At 34.8% G+C, this 27,940-nt stretch overlaps 1 protein-coding gene across 1 annotated transcript in view; it reads left to right on the top strand.

Moving 5' to 3' along the window:
- Positions 1 to 27,940, top strand: part of WDR70 (WD repeat domain 70) — a 105,563-nt gene that overhangs the window by 29,130 nt on the left and 48,493 nt on the right. The window contains exons 6-9 of the mRNA XM_062017890.1: positions 3,277 to 3,410; positions 4,062 to 4,215; positions 7,274 to 7,350; positions 24,383 to 24,557. Of these exons, the coding sequence (XP_061873874.1) occupies positions 3,277 to 3,410; positions 4,062 to 4,215; positions 7,274 to 7,350; positions 24,383 to 24,557 (540 nt within the window). The remainder of the gene's footprint in view (positions 1 to 3,276; positions 3,411 to 4,061; positions 4,216 to 7,273; positions 7,351 to 24,382; positions 24,558 to 27,940) is intronic.

The following is a 27,940-nucleotide window of genomic DNA, read 5'->3' on the forward strand; positions in this document are numbered from 1 at the left end:
TTTGTAAGGTGAAAAGTAGTTTCGGAAGACTTCTGACTGCATGAGAGTGCAGCTGTCACCATCTAGAGCAGAGGTGAATTCTAATCTGGTTGTTTGTATAAGCACAGTTAGATTGGATTAGACTGGATGCAGTGAATGAACCCTATAAAAAACAGCTCTTGTGTAGAAGAGCTATAGTTTGTTTTAGAATAATGAAACTTACTTACCCGTGTCATTCTGCACAAAAGGAACTTCTTGTCTTTCAGAGAATGAGAGAATCACAGAATGGTAGGAATTGGAAGGGGCCTCAAGAGATGACTAGTCCAACCACTTGCTAAAGCAGATCCACCTAGATCAGGTCACGCAGGAACTTGCCCAGGCGAGTTTCAGAACCACCCAGAGAAGGAGATTCCACAACCTCCCTGGACAGCCTCATGTCTTTATATCAGTGTTTCACCCTCACATTTTGAAATACAGACTTTTCATTTTTTTCATATAGTGTACAGTATTTCAGCTGAACTTATGTATTCCATCTGTACCTCTTCAATCTAATGAACATCAGTTTGATGATGACTCTATTCCTGTGCAGCTGAAAAATCTCAGGAAGGATTTCCCAAGCTGGAGAGTCTTTCCAGAAACTTGATTAATTTCCCAGTTTCCTTGCTTGTACAGTGTAAGAGGAGTTACAGTTTCCAATGAAACCTCAGGGTTTTTTTTTTTAAAAGTACTAACAGTTTTGATACCTAGGTTGGTATGAGAAAGAATATATTATCAGAGATGTTCAGAACAGTTTGTTTTCTAATGTCTCATATTGCATCTGCTCATTCCTATAGTAGTTATTGTAGAATAGAACACTTGAGACTATTAATTGAATGCGTGAGTAATCTGGAGATGCCCAGCATTTCTTAATGTTAGAAATCATAAAAGAAATGAATGGTGTTCAAAACTTGCATTTAAATTGGGTGGGGGGAGGTTACAACATGCAAGAGGTTGTTGTATTTGAAAGTTAAACATGTCAGGCTGACATAATCATTAAGCGGAGTTTTATTCATTCTTGAATCTGTTACTAACACTCTAAATTAGATTTTTTTGAGGGGCCTAGGATTAGGACATCTGATGATCCTTTACATTCTCTGTAAGAATGAGATTTTAGACTTTCTTGATATAATTTCTTCAAGTGAAGGACTGAAGTAAAGTAGAATAATTAGGTTAAAGAAGAATCAGTTGATTGGCAAAGAGTAGCATTATTGATTTTCTTGAAAGTACTTTGGTGACACTGTATGTTTGAAATACAGTGAAGTATAAGCATGAGAAGCAGCATGAGCCTTAGGGAGAAGATGACTAAGAAATGAGTCTTCATTAAAATAAGGGATACTTAAGTGAACCCTTTCTACATGAAACTAGAAGAAGAAAACTCAAAATAAGTCCATACTTCATCATATGAGGAAACCTTAGTTTTAACAAAACAAGTTACCCCATTCCATATAAATTCCATTAATAATTGGTGTTTTAATTGAAACATAAAAATATATGGTTTTCTATAGGTTACTTTTTCAGCTGGGCATGGAAAATGGAATATCTCATGCTAAATTCCATGTTTAAACAGTGTTATTCAACAATTGACATAGGTTTTAAAAGTCTCTGTAACACAATATATACTCAAGCTTAAAGAAAGTATGGTAGTAGACTGATAGATGTTTGAAACAAGGTTTTTTTTGGGTTACTTCTGTGCGTCTACATTAAATCATAGTGACTGTCAGTACTTTTCTTGCATACATGTGAATAAGAGACAGGTGAGCATCTTTATATGCAAAGTATTTTAATTTTCATACATCAATATTTGAAAAATATAATACAAGTTTAGGCATCTGAAAGTATACTCTGATATTATCTTTTACACAAAATGGAAGACTTTTCCTACTTTTTAATGTATTCAGGGTTTTTTTTGTTTGATGGGTTTTTCCAATACAATTTTCTGTAGGTTTTCTATTTTCTGAATGATCATGGAGTATAATTTTTTATTTATTCCTTCTGAATTTTCTGGCTCATCTCTTCCCATCCCTTTCCAGGCATTTTCTGGAACTGTTTTTTGCTTATAAACAATTATTACCATCCTATTTTCTTTTTTGAAGACTGTCTTCCTTCTTCTGAAAGGGTTTATGAATCAGGTAATTCTCTATATGGCAGATGACCCAGATTTTTGGCCACTGGTTAAAAATCATTGTCTAGACTAGTTTTTACCCATGGTCTGTCTAACTTAAAATACCTAAAAGAGGTTAAATTGTGTGCAGATTTTAAAACCTAAGCATGAATCACATACAACTTTTATTCATGAAAGCTTTTTTTTGTAAGTTGAACATTTAGGTTTCTGAGTAATTCTAAAAATATTCTTACTGTAAATTTTCATCTCTTTGCAACGCTATCATATAGATGTTGAGTTAATATCTTGATTTACAAATTGACATAGTACATTTTATAGCTAATTACGTGTTAATGTTTGAAATCATGGTAGTAGAAAATATTTTCACAAATGAGAAAGAGAAGAAATAATTTTGAAAGTAAATGAAAGGATATTTAACTACTGAGATGCTTTGTGTTACTCTCACTTCTCCATATGGTGATTTGAATACTACCATAATAATGTTATTGAAATAGAGAATTAAAACAGTATGTAAAAAACATATTTTAACCAACCTGTGATTTGAGAATAACAAGAGAATACTGAGCATTAAGCATTCTTTCCTTAAAATTCTGTGTAGCTGTAAGCAGCTTTTTATATAAAGCAGTGGGTTTGTTAAATATTTTGAGGTTTATTAGTTATAATAGTAGGTCTTTTAAATTTGTGGACAAATGTTCTTTTTTTTCAGATGAGAAATTTAATCAAACAACGTATAAATACATGTAAACTGTCATGAATAATCTCACACAAAAGTCTTAAACTAATGGGTGTTACATGCCACTTCGTTATCTTGCTAGAAACATTATTTGTACTTTTATGAGAATTCTAATGTACCATTTTATTCATAGAAGTGAAACACATCAAAATTCTGCAATGATATGATTAGAAAGCAAACACTGTTAACAGTGTTTTCAGTGATTTATTGAGATTATGTCGTTCTCCCTACCCCTTCCAAAATGCTCAGACATTATACAAAATAGTGAAAATTCAAAATAAAATTTTAGGAAAAAACTACTACCCTGAATTATTTTTTGTACTTTAAAAGTATTTTATGTTTTTAAACCTATAGGAAAAAAAAGTTACAGTTTTTGAGGTTTTTTTTGTTTGTTCCTGTATAGGTTTCTGCTTTGGGATTGGATCCTTCAGGTGCCCGTTTGATAACTGGTGGATATGACTATGATGTTAAATTTTGGGATTTTGCTGGAATGGATGCTTCTCTCCAAGCTTTTCGGTCACTCCAGCCTTGTGAATGGTAGGTGGGAAGTTTGCTTTTTTTCAGACTAACTAGGCCTGTCTTAAGCTCCTAACAGAATACGTAAAAGCCTTGTAAGATAGCTTAAAGGGTTATGTTTCCAGGGTTGATGGTATATTTAACTTATCTAAGCTTATGATGAAACTGTAACTCTAAACATAGAAAGACATGCAGGAAAGCTGACATATGACCAATTTCTTGATGTATAATGTGCAGCAGAGTTATACGTAGGACTACGGCATTCTGTTGTAGGAATTTGTGGATTAGTGTAAATTTTTTGTTGCTTTTGAAAAAATGAAAAGTATTTTCAGCCGTGAAGAGCTGAATTGGATGCATACTGTTTTCTACTTGGAGTTATAAGAGCATTAGTAAATACATTTGCCAGAAAATACATTTTAAGTGCCAACTTTTTAAATAATACTGTTTGATCTGCTGTGTGCTTGAGGAAGGAAATGTGACATGTAGACACACGCATACACTGAGGAATGAAAAGTCTTAATCCATTAATCTAATTTCCTTCCACTTACGTTTTTGCTGTGTGAATGTGTATGGGTCTATTTCTACAATATGTTTTCTCACCAATGACACTTGTTTTAGTGTTGCCTCACAGGAACTGAAGTTAACTGAAACTTTTTTTTTTCCCCTTTCTAGTCACCAAATAAAATCTTTACAGTACAGCAGCACAGGAGATGTCATTCTTGTTGTCTCTGGTAACTCTCAGGCAAAAGTTCTTGACAGAGATGGCTTCCCAGTAATGGAATGCATAAAAGGAGACCAATACATTGTGGATATGACAAACACAAAGGTAAAGTCAGAAACTGAGTGCCAGAAGGCTGACAATATACTATAAGTTAGTTCTTTATGTGAAAACTCATGAAGTTCAGTAAGGAAGAATGCAAAGCACTATGGGTTGAGGTAGACCCATATATTGATACATGCTGGAAGTTGAGACTTTCATGCATGGAGGTTTTGAAGACCCAGCCTAGACAAAGACATGGCTGACCTGATCTGGTGTTGGCTATAGTCTGACTTTGAGTGGGTGGTTGACCTAGGTAAACTTGAGGGCTCTTCCATCTGTTGTTTCTATGATACTATGACTAATCTATTAAAAACTTTGTATTACAAGAATAACCAGCTTCCACCATACCCTTTTCCAACCAACTGAAAAATAAATGATGTGGTCTATTCTCTTGCTTTCTTGTACCCTCCATTCTTTAACTGATAACAATTTACCTCTTTCAAGGCAGGGATTGGAGACTGGTATCATTATTACTTGCATACCATGAGTGCAAGACAATAAGTACACTTCAATGTTAGCTGGAAGTGTAAGAAGAACTGATTGATAGGTTTAAAGTATTTTGATTGAGTTGTGACCACTTGCCTTCATATTTCTACAAACTATGTGACATAAGGATTCTGTTGAGATAGGGGTTTTAAATTCAGGTCAGTTTTTTTAGGTAGCTGTTGTGGTTTGGCCCAGCTAGCACAGCAGCACCACGACAGTCTGTCGCTGGTGCCCACATTCACCCCTACCCTCGTTAGGAGGGCAGAGGCCCCAGCAAATTGGGAGTAAAAAGATAAGTAAGATTGTTGTGGATTAAGACAAGGGCAGGGAGGGCTCGCTGCCAAGGGCTCACTGCCAATTACAGTTTCGGGCAAAACAGACTCCAATACACGACTTGGAGGAAAGCAGGAAAGTTTATTCTACAAGAAACAGAATGGAATAAAAGCAAAAAGAGAGTAGGATGATGAGAAAATTACAACCAGCACTTTAAGATCTCCCTCCCCCATCCCTCCTTTCTTCCCGCGCCCAGCTCACTGCTCCCGATATCTCTACCTTGATGGCTCAGAGGGGCAGGAAGTGGGGAATGTGGTCAGTCTCTCAGAAGTGGGCTCTGCTGCTTCTCTCTTCTCAGATGAGGACGACTCCTGGCATTCTTCCCTTGCTCCAACATGGGGTTCCTCCCCCAGGACACAGTCCTTAATGAACTTCTCTGGTGTGGGTTGTTCCCAAAAGCTGCAGCTTCTGCCGATACAGAGTCCCTCACACGGGACACACTCCTTGGTGAATATCTCTGGCGTGGATTCTTTGCCACGGTTGCAGTTTCTGCAGTTACAGGGTCCCTCTCATGGGAAAAGGCCTCTTCTTGGCATAAGTTTAATGAACATTTTTGTCATGGGTTCCTCCCCACAGTTCCAGCTGTGGATATTGGGTCCCTTCCTCAGGACACAGCCTGCTCCAGCCATAGTGATAAAGGGCCCCTCCTTTGGGACACAGCCTCCTCTGGCCATAGTCACCGCCCCTGGTCTGGGGCCAGCTTTAGCAAAATGAGTCTTTGCCCCTGATATGGGCTCGTTATCAAAATGAGTCTCTACTGCTGATGCAGGGTCTTTAAAGAAATGAAAATAAATCTCAGCTTCACCAGTTCTCTCCACAGAATGCAGGGGAGTCTCTGCTCCAGTACACCTCTTCCTCTCTTTCATCACTGACCTTGGAGTCCGCATGGTTGTTTCTCTCACTGTTCCTACTCCTTGCACCACCACCAGCCAGAGAAGAAGAAGGGGCAGAAGAAGGAAAGAAGATGGAGGAAGAAACCTCCTCTTCCGGCTTCTTCTTAGAAAGTGATCGTGGATGCGTCTAATTGGCTCAGCCCCAGAAGTGGGTCTGGCTCAGAGCTGGGGAGAGTTAAGAGCAACTTCTTACAGGAGCCATCTTTACAGCCCCTTCCCCCTTACCAGAAAAGACTGTCATGTCAAACCATGACAATAGCTTAAGCCTAAAAAGTAAATGATAAAATCTGCGGCTAAAGCTGATGGTAAAGTTGATATATTTATTGCTTATAAAGCATAATGCCAAAATAACTAGACTAAATGCTGTTTTGCCTAAGGCTGTTTTTGTCAGATGACTATTTCTTTTGGCTAGTGATATGTATATAAAACTATCAAATAGTAACATCTGCTTTAGTTCTTGTTTATTTAAAAATAATTCAGATTTTCTTTCTCTTGTAAACTTCCAGAATTCCATTGTATTGTGGTCTAACACTCAACATGCTAAAATGTTTGTTAATGTTTAATGTTAGAATGTTAAAATGTTTGTTGCTCTGTTAAATTTTTGATATTTTGTTTCCATTTTTGTGCTTTTCCATTTTTGAAGACTGAATTGATCCCAGCATTACTGGAGTAGTTTCCAAATGAATGTTTGAGTGTAGTTAATGGGCACATACCTGTACTTCAAAGGAAGAAAGCCAGCAGGACAAAGATGATTTTTGTCTCTAATGATAATTTTTCACTTTGGATTAAATCTTTACCTTCTCTCTTTCTGCATCCTAAAGAAACAGGGCTGACTACTCAATTTGCAACTTCTAATCTTTTAAGAAAAACTTACCTGAGGTTAAATCCACCTTGACTCTTGAGTTTAGTTTCCTCAGTTTTCTACAATAAGGTCTTTGACTAACGTAGTTTGGCAATGAGGGTGTAAGTTGTGTCCCGCTAGTAAATCTTATCATGCCTGTTATTTTTGTGTAGCTTGGAGCAGTTTTCATGACACTTTGTTCATGCTTATTGCTTCATCCTTTCTCTGCAATCCAGTTCTCCCAAGAGAAAAATGGGGGAGTGTGATTTAATGCCATTTTCTGAAAGAAAAAGTATAAATAGAAGAATGGCAGTGAAAGTGGGAAAGAACAGAATGGATTAGAGTATAAGGCAGCTGTTAAATAACTATGTCAGTCACTGTGATTAAAAGAGTCTGATTTGTCCCACAGCTTTTGTGTGATTCCACTTCTAGGATTTGGAGTAAAATTTATAAGGCCTTGTTAGACACCCTACAAGAGTTTAGTAAGACTTCTTTGTGTTTATTTCCTTAGGGTCACACAGCAATGCTTAATTCAGGGTGTTGGCATCCAAAAATAAAGGAAGAATTTCTGACATGTTCCAATGATGGGTAAGTATTGAGGTCTATCTTTGCCAATGTTTTTTGACTTTTGTGCTTCTCTGTTGTACCCTAATTTGCTATGAATAGAATCCTTTTAAATCTTGAGCAAATTAACAGGACAGTGTTAATCTGGAAGCAAAAATTTTATTTGTTTTGACTCTATAAAATTGATGTATTTTGTCTGTATTAGTTTTGTAATATTTCATGGAAGTTGTTTGTTAACAACTTCTGGTTGTTAACCAACATTTTAGTTAATGTTTAACCAAAGTTCTTGGACTTAATTACCCAATATATCTTCAGAGTAGAATAATTCCTGTGTGGAAACTCAAATGTAACTGAGTTCTCTGTGAAATTGCAAATTGCAATTGAATATTGAGAAATGCTTTTTGACAAGTGTCAAAGAGACTGTTGGAGATTATTTTTTGGTTTCAGTCTTGATTATTGTGGTTAAACTCAAACTGGAAATTGTCAGTGTTAGCAATATAGTTAATAAACTTACTGGAGCTCTCAGTAGCAAGATCCGGAATGATTTAGAACTGATGTTTCAAATATGCAGTCTTCTTTAGCCCAGAGTGACAGTGATGAGTGGGAAGACTGAATTGCCTCACTAATCTATCTGTAGTGCTGTTCATGGTAAACAGAGAGGTGTAGTTATCAATTACTTTAAACAACATGGTGGGAGTTTTTTCCCCAAAGGGATTGACTTTCTGGTTTAACAGATAAGTACATGAAAAAATTGTTTTACTAGGAAAATTGACCATTTCTGACAAGACTATTGCAGAAAACAGAACCCTTAATACTGAAATGTGCTTTGTTGAGCAGTTCTGTTGTAAAATACATGCAAGTTAAACCAGCTTGTGGATAAAAAAGTTTTACTTCATAGGAGAAATATTAATTTTGTGATACAATAGGTATTTTGAAGAGTTGATTACTTTACAAATCAAAGTACTTGGAAATAGTCTTTATATCCACTTGACAATATATTTTGAATCCAGGTGATTATCAGGCTCTAGTAGTATCCTGAGCTTAAAAGTAGTCCAAATGAAGGCTCTTCGAATTGCTATTATTAAAGAAATATCTTGCGAGTTGAGCTGGTTTTTGTGACATTCATGACATTCTAATTTGATCAACATTTTAAAAAATAAACCCTATAAGTTAAGTTTTTACTATAAAGTATTATATTTTGTGGTTATGATGCTATTTGTAAATTTATTAAGACTTTAGATATAAAGGTTACCAGCAGGGAGTCTCAGTGTGTTTTCTGTGGCTGTTTGTTAATTCATACCAACCTTTGTTTTTAAAGCATACATACAAAGCTCTTTTCTGTATTGGTGTTAGTTTTATTCTTACATGAGCTGTCTTTTAATTTCCTAGAACTTTGAATAACGCTCTGTTATTCCTGAAAGATCAATCCTTTTTAATTGCATGTAATTCTTAACATTCTATGTAAAGCTTGTATACAGTTTGTTTGTGATCAACAGCATCTTTGTCTTAATGTCTTTACCACATTATTCAGGCTTATTTGAAACATATATTTATTAAGGCAAGGATCTGTCAATTTATCGGCAGTATGTTGAGCATGTCTACAGAATGCATTCCCTAAAAGTTAAAGGAAAATTCTGAAAATGAGAAAGACTTGAAAAATTATTTCCTTCTCAGTAAATACACTTGAGCAGAATGACCTAAAAAAAATACTGTGTGTTTTAAGAAATAACTCCTTGTTTACATCGTTCCAAAATAGCTGTTGACCTCTATGTTAAAACAAAGGAGGAAGGGGAAACAGATAATATTATTTGAATATAGTGCTGTATCAAGCAAGAGAACTCAGTGATGTTAAACATTCCAACAACAGGTGTTCCGTGTCCCTACCCTCATATCTTTTTTCCTTTTAGAAGTAGAATTGCAGCCAAACTTGAAATTTAGCAGTCCTGCAGTTTCCTTTAGCAGAACGTTATGATTTGTCATTGTAGCTAAGGCTCTGGTTGTTTAACAAGTGGTTTACTGTAGGAAATTCCTCTCTCAAATCTTTCCTCTCTCATCCTCCAGGAAGTTAATGTTCATACTCTTTAAAGATATTTTAGAGAAAGAACATTGATTGCCATCACCAAGTGACTCTCTGTAGTAAGTTATAGAGGGATAAGTTGGCTTCAATCTTAAATTAAATAATTGGAGTTATTCCAGCATTATAGCTTCAAGTAAAATTTTGCATTTATCTTACAATTTAATAATTAGATTTTTTGTCAAATATATGTTTCAAATATGAAGCTACCCTGCTCAATAAGTCAGGATGTTAAATATATTTCATTATCATATACTGCTGCTTAGTAAATGTTCCCTGTGTCTCAATGAAAAAGTGGGAGAAAAATTTCTGACCTTTGTGGTGGGAATTAAAATAAGTGGTGACCACAGAGTATTCAGTGAGGAAAAGTGAATAGATTCTTGAAAACCTTCTTTTTGGGCTTAAAAGTATTAACTATTTGATGATGATAGCTTAAGTACAATGGAAGAGTTGACAGCAAGCTTAATTAAATTTACAAATGTGATTTGCAGTTTGCAAATACAGAATACAATTGTATGCAAAATACAACTTGTGAAGGGCAAGTTAGGTTTTTATAACTCTCATCTAATGTTTGCAAGCTTTGCAAAGTTTTCTCTGCTTTAGGACAGCGGTTGTGTTTTAGATAATGCATGCAGGGACATCTTAGTGAACAGTGCTGTTTTATGATTACTTTTATCTGAACTACCTTTCACTTTTTAACCAATTGTTCCAATTAAATGAGATTCACATCGAGATTAGCTTCTTTGTTTCTGTGTCTGTGTAGGTGGCAGCTGTCAGTTTATGATGTCTTCATGACCATCATTTTCTGGCAAGTTTTCTTTGAGTTAGGTCCATAACTGCATAAAGGCTTGGTAGTTTGATAGAAGAGAGATTTGAGAAGGGTCTTGAATAGTACTGCTGAAGTTAGCTAGCATGTCAGTTTTCCTGCCTAAGCTGATTGAAGTGAATACAAGCCTGGAGTTTGTCTAAATTCTCTTAAGGCTTGGAATAGCTTGGTTGACAACTGGAGAACTCAAGCTGTAATTTTATTTTTCTTGAATGTTTTAAGTTTCAATAATACTACGCATATTAACACATAGGTGAAAGCAGAATGTAGACTTGTGCAGTTCAGTGTTAAGTAGTTGCCTTGCTCTTGTGCCAAGTGTATGGATTTTATGAATAATGTATTTGAAGAAATATGACAATTAAACTTGTTACATATACTGATGTTTCTTGTTTAAAAGCATCAAACAAGTTAGAACACTGAAAAAGGCTTTTGGATAAATATTAATGGTAACACCTTCAGTGTTCATTTTATGTGTAATAAATACAGTTAACGTTGATCAGTCTGCAGCTTTGAAAACTGCTGAGAGCAATGCCAAGGCAATGCTTTATATATATATGTTTATATAACCTTTTGTTAGAACCTAAGCTTCAGCACTGCATCTGTCTTTGAAGACTAGTTGGCAAAACATACTTGAAAATAATTACTAATGCTTCACCTGTATCTAGGGAATCATTTAACAATTTCCGTCTAACTGCAAAATCATAGGCTTGCACTTTTATGCGGTGCATACTGTACAGTGTAGGACATGCTTAGGCGCTCAAAGTTACTACTCCCCAAAATGGTCACCTTCAATTATAGCTAGTGGCATCACATTGCTTTATAGGGTAAAGAATGCAAGTAATATTGAGGTGAAACAACTGAATGGGCCAATGGTGTAGTTTGCAACTTGTTTGCAATTTTTTTTTTCAAGATTTTTATGAAGTTTTTTTGTTTTTTTTTTTTTACTGTGACAATATTACAGTTTAGGCAAGTTTTCTGAGTAAATTTAAATTAAATAAAATAATAAATTCTGGTGATTGATTTCTTTCTAGTCACATCAAGGTGAAGTGGCAAGAAATTTGAAAGGGATTTTTTTGTGTGTCAGCTGAAAATATACATTGAAAAAACTAATTGGCTTGTCAGGCAAGCACAGATTTTAAACATTGACAGTACTGCAGTGCCTTCTGAATTTTTGCACTGTGCAGTGAATGGAGCAAGAGACTATAGCCTTTACAAAGAAAGTTGGCTTTTGCTAGTCCATCACAGTGTCCTTAGCTTAGCATGGGAAGGCAGTAGCTTTGGTGCATATATTTACTTTTTGTCCCAGAACACTTACAGGAATAAGCTTGCCATGAGACTTGTTACCTAATCTCTTTCACTCAAAATGAAACAGATGACCAAAACTGTTTTATTCTTGCATCCTTCCTGGTCTTGGCTAACTTAAAATATGATGGGTTAGATAATGGTTTTAAGCATCCCTGTTAGCTGACAGGTAGCTAACTTCTATCAGGATAGTAATTATGGGAGAAAGGAAGTTTAACACTTCCATCAGCTTAGCTTGATATGAGGCAGGGAAGAAGACAGGAATTTGGCTTTGTAAAAGCACAGTAGTTCTCATGTTTTTTGGGTCATGTACAGATTCTGGAGCAAACACTTCCATTGTGATGGTTTTGTTCCACAAGTGTCTTTCACTCAGGCAATTTCTTTCCCTGAGTTCTCCCATGAAGAATTGATTATGTCTTTTATTATATGAAAATGAAATCCTTTTCTTTCAAGTATTCACTGGTTATTGTAACCTATAACTCAATTTAAGGGACTGTTTTCTCATGAGATATGCATCTTATTTGAATGACCAGAACTATTGGTTATTCTGGTAATAATGGAAAGTATAGTAGACTTAGTAAACTAAACTCAAATGATTTTGTTTGATAATGAGAAAGTACCGTGCACAAGACTTTATTTTGGCATGTTTGCTCATAAGGATAAAATAGATATTTTGTTTAAGAAAATAAAATTAAATTGCCATGATTAATGCTCTGATCTGATTCTGTATGAAAAGTTATGCGGTAACAACTTGATAGTTACTATCTTATAGATCAGAATTCCAAGAAAATATTTGGGTTTTTTAACATGAAATAGCAGGTAATTTAATTGTTTGTACAATGAAATTCGAAGTTGTTCATCTTGTCATAGTCCTCAAGTTATATAAATACATGACTTAGTTAAAATACCACAGATAAGTTACTTGTTTTGTGCCTAAGATATGTATGGCAAGTGGTTTTTGGTTTCCATTACATGAATTGAAACAGTCTGAAGTCGCATTTCTGAACTGACAGTCTTTTCAAAGGTATGTGGTTTCACTGGATGGTGATAGGTCTGGAAATGCTTTAAGTTCAGAAAATTCTTTTTAGGCTGATAAATCCCATTTCACAAGTAGGATAGCATATCCATGAGAGTTCTATATGGGTTTTTGTGAGATAAAGTTGTCTTTTTATTTAATCAAACATTTTATGAATTTTTATACAGTAGCAATTAGTAACTTAGAAGCAGTAAATTACAATCCAAAATATGTTGAATTTTTTTTGCTGTAAATTCCATTGAATTTTGTTTGTGATTTTAAAAGGATTAATCACATGAGACCTTTGTTGTATATCAGCGGGGCTTACTAGTAGGAAGAGATTTTGAAACTGGCAGTCTGAAGTAATCAAAACCATGTTTCTAGTGCAGTTTCTGATGCAGGGTTGGACTATTATTTTAATTAAAACATATTTTATCAGAGGAAGTGTGAATCTGGTTCTAGTAAAACAGGAACATGTAAGTATTAGTCACCGATAATGAAAGCAGGTTGGCTGGTGAATTGTGTGAAGACAACAGCATGTGAGGATATACATGGAGAATAGGTCTTGTTTCCTGAATGTAGAGTTAATTGTATATAATTCTTCTAATGAAGCTGTGGATGAGCAGATAGACATTTTAAAATATCTGTACATACACAGAAAATTTATTCTTATTAATGATTATGTTGAGGATGTGATGGTAATGTTTTGTTTCAGCAGTTACCACTGGAGTTGACTTTCTAGTTCCAATGACAGCAGCCAAAAAAGGATGTTAAAAGTAAATAAAACAAAAAAAAAAAGTCAGAAAATAAAAATGAAAAATGACAGAAAATAAAAGTGAAAAATGTCAGAGAAGGATCTTGAAACTTTGCTTAATATAGAGTCAAGGAACTGAATATGCTTCAGTTTATTGAGTAGGATATTAAGAGACTTGTCAGTAGTAAAGAAATACTGAAACAGAGATAGAATATATGACAGTTGAAAGTACATTTAGTTTAATTTGTTATTTAAATTGTTAAAGACACAAACATAACAAAATTCAGTGATTGGAAGCTAGCAAGGTTTGAATAGAAGGGAAAAAGTATTTCTTTGTCAACAGAGGAACTGGTTATTAAGGAAAGAATGCAGTAAATTCTTGCACATTGAAATCAGTGGATTAAATGTCTCTTTCAGACATCAAACAAACCAGTGAGCTCAAAAAGCACTAGTTAATGAGGCTAAGATTGGAATGGACCTATAGATTTCTTGGTGATAAAGACTTAACTAATACATAAGACTTAATAGCTTATTGATAACGGTTTGGGACATGAGCTGTGAATGTCTGTTAAAGTTATTAAACTGTTTGAGGCTATGAAGTCGATACATAGACATGAGTGTGGCAGAAACATCTGATAGGATATGAGTCTTTCTGTAGGATATAGTTCTTTCTGTAGCATGATTACAAGTTTAGTTTATTCTTTTTTTGCATGTCAAGAAAAATCAATCCTTTACAGCTTTAACAACTAATTCCTCTTAGACTTTTTACCTGATTCTCCACTCTCTTCTTTCTGTCTCCAAATCATTCCTCAGTAGATTTTACAGTGTCTTTTTGGCAATAATGGTATTTTTTTAAGCTAATGTGGTCGTTCAATATTTGCTAATAAAGCTTTATCATAAATGCATTTTTCTTGAGAGGGATTAGAGTCATTTTGGAAACCTTTAGTCTCCTGAAAATCTCAGACCAAATCTCCAGACCTGAGATTTGTGAAATCTTCTGTTTGCTAGGATGGAAAACATCTGATCAATATTCTTCAGTTTAGCTCATTAATGGTAGTGGAAACTTCTGTTCAGCTGATCTTTAAAATTAAGATCTAAATTCATTGGTGTCTGCTCGCAAGCATTTTGGTCTCCCAAGGCTGAACTTTTGGTGAGATAATATGCAGATCTTCTTATGTCATCATAAACTTACTAGACCATATACATTTCTCTCTTCAAAATAAAAAATTTGCTTATACTCTTATACCATTGTGTGATTCACAGCGAATTAAATGGATAGCAGAATAAAAAGTACTGAAGAATTTAAGAGAAGAGGAAACTATCTTCCCTTTTTTGGTGACACAAGCTGTAAAAAATAATTATTCAATGAGCAGGTTTATTGCAAATTCTTACAAGTAACTTTTAACAGGGATGATTTGTGGTAAGATTTAGCTTTAGAACTTTTTCAGGCATTGTTGACATTAATAGTATCCTGACCACAGTACATGAAAAAATTTAGCATTATAGTTTAGTTTCACCATACTTTGAGGAATAGTCCCCACTCTTGTAAAGTAGGTGTTCTACATGCAAACTCCCTTTTTATTTTATGCACTGGTGAAGGTTAGCACCCCTAATATGGAGTTAATTGATTGAACATTACTTATCTACTTTACTGGAAAGTTAATGGCTTGGTTTAAAGAGCTCCTTCATGTTACTTTCAGATGAATGATTTAGCAATGAAACAGACAGGTGATAGCATTGTAGAAAATGTAAAGTAGATTGTGAAGCAGACATATAATAACACCCATTTATTCAAAATATAGGCAAATATTTAAGAGGTTGCTTCTTTGTTTCCGTGTTTCTCAGCTTTTACCCTGAACTTACTTAATATGTCAAGCTCTTGTGGCTATTTCAGGTAAAATCTGATTGACTTGTGCAGTCTACCAATTTCAAGAGTGTGAAGTCTTGGAAAAGTAGAAAAAAGCTCTTTGCACTTGGTATGGAAATACATGTAATTATATGGAATATGACTTAAAAGTATTCCATGCATATTCAGTGCCATAATACAGGAAGACTTCAAGGTAATGCCTTCTGAGCTTTATTTCTTGTAATGACTCTTTGGGATTTGGAAGTTAACTTAAATATGGCACTCTTAAACTGTTGCAGATAATATTTAAAATTAAATATCAGATGTATGTGACTAGTTCTACATTCATAAAATTCAGTGGAGGAAGAAAGTTAGAGGTACATCAAGTAACATGAAAAGAAAACATGTTTGTGTGCATGTACGCAAATAAACATAAGAGAATAAGGAACTGGTAGTTCCAAGATAGAATAATTATTCTGAAAGTATCTTTGTCAGTTACACTAATTTTATGTTTCTCTCTATTTTTACCTGCATAAATAAAATAAATTTTGCTACCACACAAAAAACCTGGTTTAACCAATATTATACATAATCACTGTACTATAACGTTATTGGTTTAGTGCTTACCTGGAAATACATACAGATTATCTGAAAATCTGTTCTGAAGAGTTGCTAGAGGTAAAAATAAGGGAGAATTGGCATTTTTGAAAATAAAATTATGCAGGAGAATTTATGCATCTGGCTTAGGTATCCATATGTGTGTAGGAATTTGCACTGCACTGGCTTAGTCGTTTGGTTTTTGTCTTGACATCGGTAAAGGTGTGAAGTCCACTTCAGCTATGTGAGGATGGCTTTTTCTAGACTAACTTATCTATTTATAGATACATATGCAGTGCAAAGCTGATTAAGAGAGCACAGCAAATGACCAGGCCTGGTTAAGAGGAGTTTAAATAATGACTGTTCTGGCTCTTGCTGAAAACTGTGTGTTTACAAAAGGGTTAGTAAAGCTATTTTTGTCTTTATAAACTATGTATGCTTCTATTAATATTTTCCTGAAGCTTTTCTTGATTAAAATGTTAGATGGTGCAATAAAAATGCAGTCAGTTGTAAGTGCTTTTGTTTGAGCACTTTTTCAGCTGACATTTTTACTGCCTAACTTTACTTTTAAAGTTTCAGGTACATCTTAAGAACTAAAAACAAGAGAAAACTTACTGAAGGAAAATGATACTGGGAGACCAAAGCATGCTAAGTTGTGCCAATTATTTTTCCTTCTTTATTATAAAAGGCAACTTTCTCTTGTGTTGTCCATGTGTGTGATTTAAGCCCATCGAGGGACAAAAGACCACGATTAGCCTCAGGTACCAAAGACCTGGAAATTGCCAAAGGCCAGGGAGGGTTTAATTGCTGCTTATGGTCCAGGACAAAACAGACCAGGCTGGGGAAGAAAACTTGAAAATAATTGAATGCAACACCAACTAAAACATAACTATAAAACCCCAAAACATAGCCAACACAAAACAACACTGAGTGGTACAACGATTAAGAGTACAACCAGCCCTTTAAGACCACCTTCTGCACACCCCTTCTCTCTTCCTGGGCTCAGAGCCCTGATCCCAGTGTCTTTATCTCCTTCCCCGCTGAATAACTGGGGGGTGGGGTACAGAGTGGGGGTTTCAGTCAGTCTATTCCTGATGGCTTCTGCAGTTTGCAGAAGGCAGGCAGGGCAGGCAGGCTCCACACCAGTCCTCCCTGCATCTCCGCGGGGTACCTCAGACACATGGCAGCCGTACATGGGCTGCTCTGATGTGCGTTCATCCCACAGGCTGCAGCTCCTCTCTGCCTCTCATGTGAGTCTACTCTGTAGCATGGCCTGCGCCGTGGCCGCCTCTTCACACAGTCTCTCAACAGTCTGGGTGCACACAGTCTCTCAACAGCTGCTGGTGGCTCTCAGTCCTGCCATTGCCCTCCATGGGTTGCAGGGGCACAGCCTGTGTTCTCGCCATAGGTTGCAGAGAGGTCTCTCTGGTCTGGTGCTCCGCTTTCCTTCCTCCTTCTTTGACTGTGGGATCTGCATTCTAATTTTAAGCTTAGAATTATATGAAAATTTAAAATTGCATTTCACAAATGTCTTCTTTTTTAAAGAGCTTCCTTATCTGCATTTTGCCATAGGAACTAAACATCCTGAACTTACTTCCAGTCTAGTGGAACCTGGCAAGTGTCCAAATGTTCAAAAAGGGTAAAAAGAAAGACCGTAGTAATTACAGACCTGTCAGACTCACTTCAATGCCTATGACGAAGGTTAATCTGGGAGCTGCTGAAATACACTTGGGAGGCAATGCAGTCATTGGTCATGGCCAGCACAGGTTCATTCGTGCTTAAATAACTTAATTTCCCGTTATGATAAGATCACCATGTGAAGCCAGTAGATGTGATATTTTTGGATTTTAGCAGATCTTTTAATAGTATTTGTCACAGTATGTCCAGGACAGAGCTAGGAAAGTAAAACAAAAAACATTGGGTGACAGGTCAAGCTCAAAAAGTTACAGTAGATAGGGTTAAGTCAGGCTCACATCCTCTCAGGAACCCAGTGGGGTTCCTCAGGGCTGAATTTTAGGGTCAGTACTCTTTTATGTTTTTATAAGTGATTCAAATGTAGGAATTGAACAAGCATTAAGTAAGTTTGCTGATAATACTAAACTAGGATGAAGTGTGGACCCCCTCAAGGGTAGAAAGGCCCTAAAGTGAGCAGGTGATGGTGAAAAAATATAGCAGACAGCATATGAAAAAAGTGATACTGTGTGGCTATCCAGAATAATACAGGCCTGTATTATGACTCTTGGAGACGTGAGTCTAAGAAGTATATTTCTTATCTTCAAAAGATGTTGGCATCCTTTTTGAATCTTTAGGAGGAGAAAGAAGGTGTCTTATACTTTGGTGTATATTCTGAAGAACTTGAGATCCATATGAGCCTTAAGTATTTTATAGCCATGAATAATCAGCTTTTTAGAAAACATCCTGTTTTCCTAGCCTGCTTTTGCAGTATCATGCAAGACTGCTCTTGAGTCACTTCAGTTCATGCAGGTGACAGTAACTTGAACTGTTGAGATGCTCTTTGATCTTAATCAGATGTACCCCATAGGGAGATTGATTATATCCCATGCTTATCTTTACTAAGTGCGAGATGAGATCTGTTTGTCTTCTTTTACTGTCACAGTGTTCAGAATGGAGTCACATAGTATCTTTAAATCATCTGATGTTTTGTATAGAAATAATAATATTGAAGTTAGATGTTGCTGGAATACTAAATGAAAGACTAATAGTGTGCAAAGTACTATGTAGGCTCCAGAAAATACCAGTGCTCATTATTATATTAAATAATAATTACCATAGATTTTGAACCATTATTAATTCAAAGGCATATTGACTCTTTACAGAGCTCAATATACTCAAAACACTGAACCTGTTATTCATAGATTGCAAAGACTTTAGGGCGATCATTCTCTAATCTACCTACCATACTTCCAGTAGTTTTCTGAAGACTTGGTCAGATACTGTGATGATTGGAACTAGAGAAGTGATATGTTTTGGCAATCATATTTTTGCAACCCATGATTTGCCAACATGGAGCATGTTTGTGGTTTGTTTTGTTTTTAAATGCCTCAGTGATTTGCCTTCTAATTCGTCTTCTTCAGAGTTTAAATGTATTTAATGACCTTAGTTGCAGTACATTATCCTCAATAGTATCAAAAACTTTAAAATCATTTTCCTTTTATGTAATTTATTCTTATATGTTGATTCTTGAAACTGTTTGGTTTAGTGACCTTTTTTGTTTATTCCCTGCTCCCTTCCTCCTCAGACAGTTAGACTGTTGTCAGAATGTAATAACCTCTTTTAGATTTTGTCTGTTTTTCTATTGTAAGCGACACTGAATATAATCTGGCGTCTTAATCCTCCTTCCTTAGAAGTGTGGACTCTTACTGGCATAAAAATTAAATTACTGCGTACTCTCTACTGCTGCTTTCTGTCTAGCAGTTAACTTAATTAAACCTTTATTGTTTTTCCACAACTGATCTGTTTTTCACTTCCATACTCCTTTATAGCTTTTTTCCCCCCTACTTGTATGTTAATTCCTATATTTTTTCTTATCATATCTTTTCTTGTAAGAAGGTAAAATTTCTCCCACCAAGCCTTTTTTAAACTTCCTTTCAGACTATTTTGATGTGAGCTTTGGTAACTTCATTTAAACTATCCTACCATTTCTAATAGCTGTTAATGGAAAATACATATAGTAACGTTATTCTTTTGTGTTTAATAATAAAAAAAAATCTATAGTTTAATTTCCTCTTGATTTTCTACCTTTCTGTATGATTTATGTTTGAAAATGTCACACTGTTTTCCAAGATAGCAATTACATTCTGGTATTCTCAAGTGATGCGTTGTATGCAATATGTTTTCTAACTGGTTTTAATTGTGTAAGAATACTTGTTTTACAAGTAACTATTTAAAGATCTATACATTTAGCAAAAAAAACCCCCAACCCAAGTACAAATGTATTCTTCTTTAGATATGTTAAAAGCAAGTGTAGTTTAAAGTTTGAGTATTTGAAAGTTTGAAAATCTGTGAAGATAGTATAGATAAAAGTCTATCTGAAGATGGTATAGGTAAAAGTTCCTGGGTGAAACTTACTGGTTTAAATTAAAGCATTCAGCATCTTTTAAGTTAAAAACTGGAGATAACAAAGTATTTATCTGAATTTTGTGTGATACCGTACGATTCAGTGGGAGTGGACAAGGGAGGAAAAAAGTGTCTAGAGTTGAATCTTTGAATGACTTGTTCTGAAGTCTTCCCACTTGTGTGATTGGATGCTCAGTCTTGTGCTTTGTATTAGCTCTGTTGATAGCTGATAAATGTCAACATTTATAATGTAGATTTTTTTTTTTTTACTCATGTTGTATTTTGTCATTCCTTCTTTCTGGCAGTGTGCTATGCGAGGTATATCCGCTATAATCTTTGACTTTAATGAAATTTTTATGTTGGTCATTTTGTTTAGCTGATCACCAAAGACTATGGGGAAATTTTAAAATTTTGAGAAATTTCAATGTCCAAAATTCCACAGGGTATTTTTCCATCACATTGGACAGCCCTTTAGAATGGCATAGATAAAACCAGTATGTAATTCATATGCAAATATAATACAGCTTATCTACAGAACCTGCTGATTAAAGAAAATTACTGAGAAAACAGTCTTTTCATATTGACTCACTTAGTTGGGTCGTCAGTGCTGCTTATACTCTGAAGGGTACTCTTTCTGTAATGCAAGAACTGAAGCAAGGAATAGATGCATAGGTGATGTTTTCTTCTTTGTCACTGCATGGTCAAGGGCCTATTTAATCATGTAGACTGAAGAGATTATGTCCTCCTTTTGATAACCTTAATGAAGGCAGGCACTGGATGGTGATGATATCAGGAAATGATTTCTAAATCTCAGTTCTGCTTGAATGATTTGAGTCAATAGAAAATTGGTAAGATTTGTAGCATGTTAGTTACTAGATTATTTTTATGAAGTTTGTTACAGCTTTTATATTTTTGCCCTTTTGAAGAATACATTTTTATTTTGTTCGCCTGACCAGTGGTTTAATCAGAGAAAGCACAAAAATTACTCTGGAAAGCTTATGATCTTTGCATTTAAATAATAACAGACTTCTTATGCTCTTAAGAGGTTCTATTGTCAAGTATTCTGTGTCTTTATCACTGTCTGTTCATTATAATTGGAAAGGAGTTGTGTAGACTTATTGGTGGGTAGCTCTTTATATCTGAGTGCATCTGTTGGCTAGTTCCTCAGCCAGAAGTGATTCTGTGTCATAACTTGCTAGCATTGCTGATGTTGTTGTTTTCTTCTCATTTCAGTTGACCTGAAAGCAGTCATGCCAAATCTGACATGACATTGTAACTGTTCTTGATTTTATTCTCAGTCTGGCTCCATCTCTTCTCTTCTTCCTGACCTCCGTAGGAGTTCTTGGTCCTTAGCCCAGTTAATATTTCTTCATAGTCAGTTATTCTCTGTCTTCTTTTTCTAATTGAATTTTCCCCAAATCTTGCCTATATTGGCCGGCAGTGGGATGTTTGCTTAGTAGTTCAGAATGTCTACTCAGTGTTCTCCTAGACGTGTTTATGTGTTACTGAAATTTTGAATTGATTGGTTTTTAGTTAATTCACACTGGAAAATGAAAGTAGTTCCCATTTGTTGTTATTCTCCTCCCTCCAATTCTAATTCAGATGTAATTATACAAATGGTGGTAATTTTTCCTATCAAAAAGAGGCTAAAAATTTTATTTGGAAATAGGAAAAAACCAGCTTTTTTTGTTGATTGAACCCTGCTGTGTGTCACATAAAAATAAATTTTAATGTTTTTGTTTGCTTCTTACTCTGGGAAAATGTTTTATGTGTTAAAATTTCTTTTTGGCTTTACATTTAGGGATTATTTAAGTAACATACTTTTTTGTGTTCTGGTTTAAATTGCTTTAACTCTGTTCAGATGCTGGAAGTAGGTAGCTTATAAGATTTTCTGCCAAACAAGTGTGGAAAGTTTCTCTGAATTTCTCCGTCTGTTTGTGTGTACAAATTTTTTCAATATCTGGCAGGTGATTCAACCTTCATTGGGCCCCGTGTGCTCAACAGAAGGCGGATGTAACTTTTACTGAAAGAGGGCAAAGAGAATTCAATAATGAAAGTTTTCATGCTGACATGGTCTTGTACCACCATATACACCAAATACATCTTAACAGAACTTTTCAGCTATTTCTTACCTATATATTCTCTTTATGTATTCTACTTTAGATAGTTTTTTACCGTATTATATAAGCATATGAATTTCATTCCTATGTTAGTGAGGTTGTTTTATGACAAAAAAAGATGACAAAAAAGTCTTGTTTTAACATCAAGTGCATTTTTATAAAGAGGCTTAATTTAACACTTCAAAAAATGACTTTGAATTCTGTGCCCTACTAATAAATTCCATTGCAGCAGTATGTATATGATGATTTTAAAATATGTTATAGCTTTCCAAAGTAGCCTTTTTGGGCAATGTTATATTACAAAGGTAGTTATATGGCAAAGATAGGCATTTTAATATAGTTATTAAATGTACAAAATTGAGTCTGATCTATACTTCTAGCGGTAATGTATTCTGTTGCTTTTTTTTCTGTTTCAAGTGTGTTTTAAGTGGCTTGCTAAGTCAGGACTTAGAAATTTTCCATGCTTGCAGACTGGGAAGTACATCTACATTAATACCTTTAAAAATTGTCAATTATTCATTTTATTAATAATTTCATTAGAAATTTTGACCTAATAACAACACCTTAAAATGCATTAAAATGTTAAAAAATGAGGATAAAGCAGAAAAAAACAATTCTGTGAAAAATAATCCAAAACCCAGTAATTAAATTGGTTGTTTATTGTGGGCTGTTTAACTTCTTAGTGGTCAAGAAAATATCCTTGTTACCTTTCCAAAAGAACATTCCCATCCTCTTCTAAGTTGCTTTGAATTGCTTTTGGCAAGTATGAGAACTTGACAAAATCTGTTTTGCAGATGTGGAATCTACCATTTAAAAAGTTTAAATTTAACTTATGTATGTGGAGCTTTTTTCTTAGAAGTTTTATTTGGAAAGAAATTAATGAAAAAAAAAAGGTGATGGTGTGTATCATTCAATGTATTAAAATTAATGAGGATAATGAATCATTACATGGTACAAAAATAGTCTGTCAAAGACATATATAATTCTAAATTGTGCTCTCTGACTGTGGTGTGGGATGGTATTGTGACTGAGGGTCTGTAGCAGGAGGAGAGAGAAAATACTGCAGCAGCCTTAGTTAGCATTTGTATGCCTTCTTGCTAATTTAAAGATATATTGCCTGAAAGTAAACTGTTTGCTTTCTATGCTTCCTTTCTTGTCTGTCTGCTTTCTTTCTCTCTGGAATGGGAGGAGTTAAATAATAAGGCTTTTAGGTGTTATGAGGGAAAGAGACTGGTGACAGACTTCAAGTAAATTTAAAGTGTAAACAGTAGATGGAGGAAAGCATCAAGGTACTTCCTGAAAGAAGAGCACTCAATTGTTAACAGAGCATGCAGAGTAAAAGGGTGCTGTCAGAACAAATTAGACTATGTCATACTCAGAGTGTGTGATGAAGCCCCTTTGAATTAAAATATCTCTGAGGTCCTTCAGTGATCTCTAAGTTTCTAGTTTGTCACTGATCTGAAGGAAAATATACAACATATGTAGTTTATAGGTAACTCCTGATATTTTAGTTCATGATTTAGTCAGAAACTATGGGCCAGTTGATTCATGTAGTAAGATGAAATTTTGTTCCCTTTATTGCAGACAACTAGAGATTCATTCCACTTCAGATACTCTCTTTAAATGTGATTAAATATAACTTCTGTGAGTTATTTCCAGCTAATTTTCTTGTCTGTTTTGTCCTAGAATTAAGGATAAAATTAATAATGAATTAATAATTAAGGCTCTATAACCTGTCTGATCTTGTAGCACTGATTCCTAATATTATGCCATGGTATTGTGTGTCTTGTTCTGGAGAAATGTCAGCCTTTCTTAAACTGGTATTTGCTTTACTAGAAACCATATCTAAGACAGTTTAAAGCATCCACCTGTATATCCATGTTTTAGTTCACTCTCATTTGAGTGTTTTCAATGTATCTAAGAAACACCGAAGATAACTTTTTTTCTGTTTAAAAGAAAAACTAGATCTTCTTTTTGCTAATAATGTGGGGAAAAATTCTGAGTTTTTGTGAAGTCCTTCAATTAAATCTGAAGAATAGCCAGTCAGTCTGCAGTACTGCAGTTATCTGTTGTTGTCATGTCAGAACAGTAAAACAGTCTGTTCAGTTAATAAATTAATGTCTGTTTCCTTAAGTTTTCAGTCTTGTTAAGGATTGAATATTTTAATCTTCTTGATTTCCAGTGACAGTGGAGACTACGTAGTACCTGTAACCTTTAGTTGTTTGTCGAGTTGTGCATATTCTTGTCTGTCTACACAAGAACTGATTGATTGATTGACTGATTGATTTTAGCTGTGAATATCATGTTTTTTACTTGTAAAGTCATCACATTAGTTTAATGACTGCCATACTGTATCTTAAATGCCATTTTACCATTATAACTTAATTTGAACAATTATGAAAAAAGACATTTGATTATATATGTATTAACTTCATCTTTTTACAGAACTGTGAGGACATGGGATGTTAACAATGAAAAAAAGCACAAAAGCGTATTTAAACCACGATCACTTCAAGGTAAACGGGTGATTCCTACAAGTTGCACGTACAGCAGAGATGGTAAACTTATTGCAGCTGGCTGTCAAGATGGCTCCATCCAGATATGGGATAGGAATATGAATGTAAGTATTTGATAACAATATATGCATCCAATAGATCAAGTACGGAATGTTGAGGCTGATAAAATAAAATCTGGTACTTTAAGTTCTTGGTGCTCGCCCTCCTCCAGTAACTTATAGACAAAACAATATTTGTTCTGGCTCTTGTTCTTTGCAGTTACTTGGTTCAAACTAACAGTCTGTTAGTTTTTGGTTTGGTTTGATTTTTTTTGTGTGTGTGTGTTAATATTGACCACATCTATGTATTTATAATATTATTAATTCAAGGGATAATGCTTCTGAAAAAAAAGCTTTAATTTTTCATTCGTTCTTTTGTAATTAAATATGTATACTTACATGTTTTATTTGAGATATTAAATACATTAAACAGTAACTTGTAAGACATCATAGTAAAATCAGTTGCTCCTTTACATAATAGAGGAGAATAGCATCCAAGAGGATGAGAAAATTATAATACTGAACATTAAATACTGTATTTGAACTATTTCTGTGGTCAGAAAGAGTCAGAATTGTAACTATATTTCATAATTTGAAATACTCTGTAATTTCTTCTGTTCATATTGAACTTAAAATTTAATTTCCAGTAATCATAAATTTAACTGACAAAAAGTGTCTACAATACATTCTGCTACTTTATAATTTGAATCTTGAAGCGTTGAGTGACCCTCACTGTTTTGTGTAGTGGTTTACAAACCAGTCCAGTTTGAAGAGTTCAGTTTAGTAGTATCAAGTACAAATTCACTAGGCAAATGTTTACTGCTTTAAAAATTAATCATCCTAATAATTATCTATATGCCCATCTCATCCAAAGAATTGATGCCTTTCACTTCAATGGCGTAAGTACTGATGTCATTCACAGGAGGAGAAAATGAGATTAGGGTCAACTGTTTTTGAAGCCAGAGTAAGATTACAGAGGATCAAATTGGTATAATTAATCTTTAAAAGCTGTACAGTTCTGACAGGATTGCTTTGGGAAAATAAAGCTGAACTAATACAAGTTGGGTTAGTCTGTTCAACTACATCTTCCAAACCATTTGATTTTAAAAAAGAAAACAGACAATTTAGGGAACTTTTCACAAATAGTAGATAAAACTTGGTTGCTGGAGGCAAGAGGAAACCTATGGATGTAAAAGGAAAAGAAAGCCTGTTGATCATATTCAAAGTCAGCTTGTATTTTGGGATTGTCATCTATTTTTATTTCTGTTTTTATTTCCACTATAAACCCAGTAAAACTTCGTAATGGCATGAAGCTTGAGAATTCATCTGAAGTGTAAACTTGTTCTAACAGAATAATAAATTTTTTGAGACTGGCTTTCATCACCTGTGTATGTTGTTTACTGTAACATATACAGTATTGAAGTATTAAGCTTTCTGGTCTACTTTTAACAATAGTTCTCTTGGTAGTCTGCTTTTTTAGTTTGCTTTTCTTTTTGAACTTTTGTGTGTCTAGAAAATGACATGTTGCAGTGCTGATTGAGTGCAGTTTTAAGGTGATTATCAATAATTTAAAGATACATCCTGTCTATAACAGTGCAAGACTGCAGTGATTTTCTAGTAGAAATTTAAGTTGGTAATGTCTTTGGATTTATGTTTTTAAAGCCTAAAAGAATTTCTGGTTTTGCTTTTGTTAGTGTCAGTAAGAGATGTACAGAAATGCTTGGAAAGGCAAATGACAAAGTGTTAAGTCATGATGAGGGAATGTAGTTTTGAGGGTATGAACTGCAGGTGACGCAGGAAAATAGGTAAAGCCGTGGAGAAACAGGATGTGAGAGTTAATCTGCTTTAGGCAATATATAACAAATAACTTCTGATTTTTTAAGAAGATTTTTTAAAATTGTCATCCAGCAATTATAATTTGACTCTGTTAAAACAAGTGTAGAGCTGTATACATAGATTTTACTGTATTACAGTACAGCTCTGTTTCAAGTAAAAATTAAGACAGCAGTGAGTCTATAAAAAAAAATCAGTAATGTTTGACAGCAGAAAATGGTTGCTGCAATTTCTTATATTTGATTCTGGCAACATTTTTTTAATTTGACACATATTCAGCAGGAAGGCCAGATCCAGGAAGGTGTTTAAAGTTAACTTAGTTGACTGTACTGTCATGCCAGAACTGATATGATAAAGGTGTGTTTTGACTATGAATTCATTTTTGCATTTAAGCAAAAATACAAATGATGTTTTAACCCTGCTATTGAGTACTCGTACCACCGTTCCTGCATATAATTGTAATTGCACAAACCAAGTCCAGAAACATGGCTCACACTACAGACTTGTTATTCTGCAGTCTCTGAAGGTTTTCAGGCACTTTTTTTTTTTTTGGCAGGAGTAAAAATGTCTGTCAAACACAGAGCCTACTTCAGAGAGAAGGTTTTTATTTGCTTGAATGAAAATGTAAAACCCTGGCTTTCCCATGGGAGAAAGGTCATGAAAACAGCATTAACAAGGGCAAAAGCAGATAACCTGATAAGAAAGGTAGTCTGATGAGTAAAAGGGACACTTGTTGGAGGTGGGGACACTTTCTTGCCACTGTAGCCATAGTTTATGACTGCTGGTTTATTATCCTCCGCTCCACACATGACCTGCTAACTGTACACATGACTACAGGAGCAATCTACTTTGATAGATCCTACTGTTCTATCAGACGACAAACAAATTTAAAAATCAACTTGTTGTGTGGTGGCATCCCTATCAACTGTGGCGTCACTTATGTTTGCTGCTTGGTAGTATAGAACTTAGTCCAGACCAGTTTTGGTTTGTGGGTTTTAACATTTTGTTTTATTTTTATTTTGAGATCTTTTCTATCCCATGTTTTATTATCCCTGCTGAAATCAAAGTATCTATTTATTGTAAGCTAGGGTCATGAGTTAGTTGTATGTTTTCCAAGCCACTTAAACCCGCCTCAGTTTCTGCTTTTTAAAAAAGTACGTTGTTGTGCCTAGGGAGTGATTTTTGGTGTGTAATCAGTTACCTTCTTTAGTTCTGACTAGTAATGCACACCATGAGCCTTTCATTCAGTTTTCTGCATCCACTGTTTTTTTGGTGCAATTCCAGATCTCCCAGCTGTATGTATTGAGAGTAAAAACAGTTTTGGAACTTTTGGAGAAAGACTTTTTTTTTTGTCTTTATGACACTGACATTGGTAACTTGCTAATGCTGAAATTAGCCAAATGCATTCCAGCTCTGTCTTGCCTTTCTCTAAACTTCCTCGGCATGATCATGATCCATTATAATCACCTGCCTCAAGATTTTTTTTCATTTTGTCATAAATCTGTGTTATTTTCTCACGTATGTTACTTCGTCGGTGCATGGTTTTTCTTCGGGGTTCATGTACATGTGCATTTACAGTGCACATTAGCAGAACAATCTGTCAGTTTGTTTGAAAT

The sequence above is a fragment of the Colius striatus genome, chromosome Z (genome assembly GCF_028858725.1).
Source record: "Colius striatus isolate bColStr4 chromosome Z, bColStr4.1.hap1, whole genome shotgun sequence".
In the NCBI taxonomy this organism is placed as follows: domain Eukaryota; kingdom Metazoa; phylum Chordata; class Aves; order Coliiformes; family Coliidae; genus Colius; species Colius striatus.